At 40.7% G+C, this 7,500-nt stretch overlaps 1 protein-coding gene across 1 annotated transcript in view; it reads left to right on the top strand.

The window, feature by feature from the left end:
* The window catches only part of LOC138044582 (counting factor associated protein D-like), an 11,462-nt gene extending 6,462 nt beyond the window's left edge, over positions 1-5,000 (top strand). The window contains exons 5-9 of the mRNA XM_068891055.1: positions 503-714; positions 1,466-1,557; positions 2,641-2,799; positions 3,405-3,600; positions 4,194-5,000. Of these exons, the coding sequence (XP_068747156.1) occupies positions 503-714; positions 1,466-1,557; positions 2,641-2,799; positions 3,405-3,600; positions 4,194-4,549 (1,015 nt within the window). The 3' untranslated portion in view covers positions 4,550-5,000. The remainder of the gene's footprint in view (positions 1-502; positions 715-1,465; positions 1,558-2,640; positions 2,800-3,404; positions 3,601-4,193) is intronic.
* Positions 5,001-7,500: the final 2,500 nt, after the last annotated feature.

Genomic DNA, 7,500 nt, shown 5'->3' with positions numbered 1-7,500 from the left:
TCTTTGTTGTGTAGTCATGCGAAATTGGTGTTGTTTTAAGATCACACATCTTATGCTGATAATAATCTTCATTCTCAATACCTCTCTGACTGACATTTCATTGAATTTGATATGGTTAAGAAAGATTTTAGGCCTCAATGCAAATAACAACAGCGTTCGTGTGAACTCCAGCTCCAAAATTTGATGCACGTAGAAGAATGTTCTCTTTATACAGTTGCTAGAATGCCAAAATTTAAGACGTATCTCACTTGCACTCAGATTACTAACAAAGCTCCCACGAATCTCCTCATGTGAAGCTTAGCAGTCCCGCTAGTAATCTGAAAGTCAAGGGCTCCATTCTACAAGTTAGGAGTACTCGAAGTTTCCGAGCATGACCTATTCATCATCAAAAAATAAACCACTTCAAGAGTGCGTATTGCAATGTAAATCACATACATTCCGTAAAGTAAATGAGGTCTGTGCTAATTCATGTTAAAGCCAATGGCTGCGAACATTTTAACAGGTTTATAAACTCAAAGAACAGAGCAGCCCTCAACTTCACCCTGGAACCAAATGAACTGAGTGACGTCACAGATGACGAGTTTGAAATGTACAAAGGGTTATTGATAGACCCAAGTGGAGGAGATGAGACACTAAAGAAACAGGAAATACCAGAGGCAAGACTGAAGATACCAACCATACCACCGCCTAACTCCCTGGATTGGCGGGAATACGGTACGCAAATGTTGATGAAAGAAATGTTATTATTATTTATTACGTGAGGCAAGATAGTGAACGAAGGAGATCTGGAAATGTTAATGGTCCAAGCGTCTATGTCAGAGGTAATACTTCATGAAAACAAACAGTAATCGCTTACGGCGGTTGATAATGTCCTGAAAAATGCAGGACTAATAATATCGATGTCCATAGCGTGAGAAATGTCACTGATCGGATTCAGGCGACGAGTTATTTTTGTTTTGAGAACAACAGTTTTGGGAAGCTTGGCTCCGTTAACCTTGGTGTGGTCATTTCATCCAGCTAGTATTTCACTCAGTGTTTCTCATGATTCACGAATAAATTAAAAGAAAACAAAACTCGCTGTTTCTGTCCTTGTTGGCCTTGTTCGGCAATGAACTCAACTCAAATCATGAAAAAAAAAAAAAAAAAAGCGTTAGAGAGATTAAGAATCGCGTTTACCGCACACGGCAAACGTCAGGCTGAAGGTTGTGTTTCTCATAAAATCAAAGAGACTTGTTTCACTTTACTGATCTGATTTCGATTTCTGCCCGTTAGCTACAGATATCGAGCAACTTATAGAACGAGAGATGATAGTTAGAACAAGAGGATTTTCGTGCTTTTAGGACAAACAACAGCATGCCGTTTTTCGTTTGCCGTTTCACGTAACGCGGTGCTAAATCTCTCGATTGTCTTGGAGTATGTACACAAAATCTTCCTAACATCCTTTAACCGTTTTCGTTTGTTCAAGGTGCCGTTACTCCTTCCAAGGCTCAGGGACTTTGTGGCTCATGTTGGACCTTTTCCTCAACTGGACCAATTGAAGGAGCTTATGCTATCCAGGTCACCAGCGACTTCTTGATAATTAAGAAATCGTGGCTGTGTAGCGACTCCACAACATTGTGACCTCTGTGATGAGGAATATCGTTGTCGATAAGAGTATAGACGACGCTGAACCACATTCGATTTGTTTTTTAGCGCAATATTCGGCGTCAAAGAAAGTGTTTATTTCAGAGCGCGACCAAGATCGTGACGCAAAAAAGAGCAAGCGTTGTCTACAATCTAATTGGTTGCGTGCCACGTTGAAGCGAAAATTCAGTTCGACATTTCAAGCAATTGTTGTAAAATAGAGATTTAGCATTGTATCTACATCAAACGGCAAACTGAAAACGGCAGTCTACTGCTCATCATAAATCTTGAAAATTCTTTCATTCTCATAACTTGTCTCATTCTTCCACGGCGTTTCTCCATATTTGTGGACAATAGCCCAGAAATGAGCTAAAATCAAACGAGTTTGCGTTTAGCTCATTTTTTATTTGTCGACAAAAGGCAAATTACTGCTACCTGACGTTTTCCGTTAGCGACTTTTCATTTGGATACATTGACTTCGAGAGAAATTAACTGTAATACCGACTTACTTTAATAGGACACACCGCCAATATTTTTTTCAATTTATATCATTGGATGGGGCTGCGTTGTTAGGGAAAGCATTTTGTCATGTTAAGGAATAACTTTGTCAAAGTCATTGCTTTACCTTACAACCTGACGTTCACCCCCAAAAATGGTGAAAGTTCATAACTGAACTGAAGAGTGAGGCACCGGACAAACGTCTCTGTTGAGATATGGAGCTGGAATGAGTGGATACACAGTCGATGAAATGCATTGCTAATGTTTGATGTTACTGAATGGGTATGGTGGATTTCATCCCGGAGAAAAGGCGGTAAAGTGTTAATAGGCTGTGAAAGCTGTGCGAGGGGAAAAGAAAGCTTGGTCTATACGAAAGCTTATAGTTGCTTATGAGAAGGAACTATAAGCCCCATAACAACTACGAACTTCGTATTAGATGCCACTGTCGAATACGAATCTAATTAATGACCCATGATGACCGTCCTGCAGAACATCTAAATAAAAAGTTTAATTGATTAGACAGGAAAACTGGTCGACATCTCGGAACAGCAGTTGATGGACTGTAGCTGGGGATTTGGAAATAGTGGCTGCCGAGGTGGTTTCTCGTGGAAAGCCCTTGTGTGGGCTCGCAAACATGGTGTGGCGTCCAGTCATAGCTATGGAAGATATCTTGCTCAGGTAATCATTCCTAAATGACGATAATGATGCCCCAGAGCATTCCGTTTATTTACTCAACTGCACTTAAAACTACACTGTGTGGGACTTTGCCAGACTGTTTAGATATTACAGCCCTCCCTGTCTCAAATTGTGAAGCAGAATTCAGGCAGGTCAAAACAATTGTTATTTTCCTTTTTTTTTTTTTTTTTAATATGAGAAGGAAAAACGATTATGGCCCGCGGAAAAACCCTTCATAGAAGAGTCGAGAACAACAAACGAACTGAACCCGGAAAACATGCATTAACCCCAGATTGCCTTTCATAGGCTTACATATGAAAACGAAGAACAGGAAAAGAAAAATAATTTACAACCGAACGAGCCAGTTAATATGTTTTCGGTTCCTCGTGCTTCTTGTTTTAATAGCAAGGACGTCAAATGTTATTTCAAAGTTGAATTTTCCAACAGCTGTAAAATAGAAGTCATCGTTTCATCAACCAAAATCCTTTCATAGATCCCATACTAAAACGATGGCAGAATATCATAGTAAGAATAAGTAACAACAAACGCCATCTCATCGACTCGCCTTCGTAACTGTTTGATAATAACGTACCGGGCATCTTTTTTAGGAGGGTTACTGCCATTGTGCAGAAGACGATGATTGCGAGGTCGTGAAGTTCCAACGGCTAGTTACAGTGAAGAAACTTGATGAAAATGCCTTAATACAAGGACTGGCAAGGTTCGGTCCTGCATCAGTTGCCATCAGCGTCGGTAGAAAAAGTTTAAAGTTTTACAGCTCAGGGGTTTACGACGATCCTGAATGCAGTAAGTCAGATCAAGGAGCAAATGCAATGATTGTGCCTGAGGTATTTCGTAAAAGTCGTCATTCTCGTCACCAGCGCCTTGGATCGACACAAGGCTCTGGGAAACTCTGTCTTGGAGAACATGCACCGTAGGCTTCTTGTAGCCAAAAATTGCCCATTTGAACCTTACGGCCCCTGGTCACCCCTCGTGCTAACATGAATGCACCAATTAGAGACGCTTTTGATTGTTCTTCACGAAAACCAACGAGAAAACAGTTTGTTTTCAGGGTTCCCCAGACCTCTTTTCTCCCTCAGTCAAGAAAAGAGCTCTGGGGTCGATATTGAAAAGTTGTAAGAAATTTTAACGATTCAGACTCCGACTTCATTGCGTTGAATACGATTAAATGCAAACCACGTAGTCGGAGTCATGAACCAAAGGCAATCAATCAATTTTGTAAGTACCCATAAAAACCGTATTTAGGTTCCAATTTTTTCGAGTAAAAGACAGCTTTTTTTACTGTATTCTGCTCCAACAGCCAGACATCGACAGGTAAACTACAATTGCAGTCAAGAAATTTGTGTGGAATCGGATGTTTGTTTTTTTCTTCTTTGCAGGTGAAAAGACAAATCATGGAGTAGTCGTAGTTGGTTATGGTGAGGAAAACGGAACCCCATATTGGATAGTAAAGAATTCTTGGGGAAAATTCTGGGGCGAAGAAGGATTTGTGAAAATAGCAAGAAAGAACAATTTATGCGGAGTGTTAACCAATGAGCCAATATTTGTGTCAATGAATTCAACAAACGTAGATGACCCTGACAGCAATTATCCATTTTTAAGGATGAAGAAACAGAGCTTTGTTGATGTGGAGAAAGAACTTAACGTGACATCTTTGAAGCTGTCGCCGTTTGATTATAAGAGATCTAAGATAGGTTATGATGGGCTCTTTGGCAAGCCACGTGAAAGCTCTTGAAAAAAGAAAGTATAGCTAAACATTTTTTCTTTAATCTTTAGAATTTTTTTTAAGGACTACTTCACATTTACAATTTTATACAAATGCAAAAAAACTTGAAACGAAACTAGTTTTCAGCGTCTGTTTTGGTTGTATTTTGACACTTGTTGTTATTGCTAAAAGTACGCGAAGAAGCCGGCCCTGACAGCGGGTAGGGAGTATAGGGAAGTGGTACTGACTGAAATAGCAAACAGGTTAACGTTGCTTCTCTGATCCTTAAAGTTTGCGACACAGATTGGACTTAGACCAGTTCGGCTGCGGGTTCTTATATGATCAATTTAATTTTCCTTTTTTTTCCCTTTTATTTCACCAATTGAGAATTGACTTTTTTGGTAGCAGCATCTTTAATTTAAAACTGCTCAAATCCTTGTAGAAAGACTGTTTCGTTTCCAATAAAGCTATGGAATTCTTTCATGTGTCTCATTTTCATTCAAACACCCATCCACCGCCGATTTAGTACAAAAATGATGTAATTGGATCAATTAATAAGCAGCAAAAACTCTCTTCAATATTTTTCTAAAAGGGCATGTAACTGGGTGTTGAGTGGTGCACACATGGAAAATTGTTGCAGTAACACAACTAACTTGAATGTTCTGTTAATTTTTGTTCCACATCAGACAACTTTTGTCAAGGAAAGGAACAAAGATCCTTGTGCTGTGCTTTTCCTTGGTCCTCCGAAGAATTTGATACAACGTATATTGCTATAGTTATTCAAATGTGCCAACCAGCGGAACAAAAGACCCTTTGTTTCAACTGCCAATGAGGCTCGGGTTGGCACATTAATGACAGTAGGTGACGTCAACGATATCTTTCCTGTAGAGAGCTGTGCTGCTCGTCTTGTCAGGGATAAACAGTAGCGGCATGTCAACGAAAATCGTGAATTGAGAGACCACGGAATGGCTGTATTGTTTTGAAAATTATACGTTTTAAATACAAAGCCCTCAATGGTTTGGCCCCATCCCTCTTCTAATACGAAAACAAACGGAGATAGACCTCCCATCGATCACAACTAAGGAATGATATCGCTTTCTGAGCATTCTTGAAAGCAACTTGCAGCACGTTACCTGTTCAAGCATGCGCTCTCTTACGATCACGTTTATGATATCACATTAATACAGTTGCAAATAAGTTCGGCTTTTTTCGGTTTTATTTAGGTTCTTTTTGTCTTATGCAGGTTCTACGTACTGTCTCGTGCCCTGGAAATATTTGGTTTTGGCCTTATACAAATTAATTACATGGCCGTAGCCAGAAAAAAAAAAAAAAAAAAAGACTGAGGCAATGTCCATCGTTAAATTCTCTTTGTAGGTGTTTAGGGTGTTCCATATTCCTCTGCATTTAAAGACAGCACCGGGATCCAGCGTTATAAAAAAAAGTTACGAAAAACAATGACTGAGTCGAACTGAAATAAGTGCCTCAGATTGTCTTGTACTGGCTACGGCCCTGAATTAATAAAGAGAGGGTATTACACGTTAGGTCGAAGATATGAATTTTATGTTCGAGTGGCAAGAACGATTGAGCGCAGCGAACGAGTGAGATATTGTTCTTGCCACGAGGCCACGAGAACATAAAATTCATATCTTCGAGCTAACGTGTAATCTTATTTTTAGTATACAGGCAGGAGTGTTTTACTCACCATTTTTCTTTCTAGCACCGAGCACAAACTTTATCGCAAATTTTTGCAGCTCGGAGGCAGGAATTACTTCAATTTCCGCATTTCTTCGTCACTTGGAAGGAACTCCTTGAATAATTTTAAGTTTTATGAAGTTTTACTCTTCGTGTTAACATTTTCTTGGATCTCAGAGAGGGAATTCTCGCTCGCCATTTTTCACTGATTGTTTGCAGAAACAACAATCCAAAGGCGGGAAATGACGTCATCAATATCCTCGTTAGTGAGGATATGAAAAATACGCCACTCGGGTCCGAAAGTAGTTTCGTATGAATTTTATGAGAGCTGTATTTTCCAGTAAAACACTCCTATCTTGATAATAATTATGTGGACACAACAGTGGCCAGTGATGGAGCAGATAGATAGGGAAGCGCGCAAGATTGTTGTCGAGAGTGGGGGTAGACACCCATGTAGTTCGATTGCATTGTCGTATATGCCAACAAGTAAAGGAGGGCGGAGACTGAGTTCTGTTGAAATGGAGTACAAAGCCACGAAAATCAAAGGTGCAGTCAGACCCCATGGTAATGAAGACCCCGCCCTGGAAATGGTATGGGAGTTTGAAGAGCAAGCGGGTAGGTCCATTTTTAAAGATGTGGCTAAGTGCGCGGAGGAGTTTGGGTTGGAGTTGGAGTTGGAACACGTGCAAAAGATCAAGACGGAGGTGCGGAAGTTCCAAATCGAGAAGTTAGAGGATGAGATCAGAAACTAACAATGGCAAGAACGTCTAGTGACTACCAGCCTTGGTGGCTCACAGAGTGGAAGAACAGCTCATCACACATAATCGCTGGACTCTTTGAGCTATAGGAGCAGCTCTTGCCAAAGCGAGTATACACGAGTCAGAAGACCCACAAAAGCGCGGAAGGTGAGGTGAGGGGCAGATTGTGCGGCAAGGCCCCAGAGAGCGTGGCTCATATCTCGTCAGGATGTAGTGTGTTGGCACAGAGCAAGTATCTCTCTAGACACGACGCAACGCTGAAGGTACTGTTTTACGAGCTGTTGTACGATGAGGGAGTTATAGACGAGATACCACCCAGGCACTCATCCGACAAGCCCAAGCCTGTGTGTGAGTCAGCGAAAGTTAAAGCTTATTGGGATGTCCCTGTATACGCCAATCAACACGGTAAGATGCAATAGGGTGGATGCACGTATTGTAAATCATAAGTGAAAGAGAGTTGTGACTGGAAATGAGTTGCCCGTGGGTTAAAAATCGAAAAAGAAAGGAAGGGGAAGACCCTTAAGTACGGGC

This window comes from Montipora capricornis, chromosome 4 (genome assembly GCF_036669925.1).
Source record: "Montipora capricornis isolate CH-2021 chromosome 4, ASM3666992v2, whole genome shotgun sequence".
Lineage (NCBI taxonomy): Eukaryota > Metazoa > Cnidaria > Anthozoa > Scleractinia > Acroporidae > Montipora > Montipora capricornis.
The sequence above is the reverse complement of the archived record's forward strand: the minus strand, read 5'-3'. Positions and strand labels throughout refer to the sequence as shown.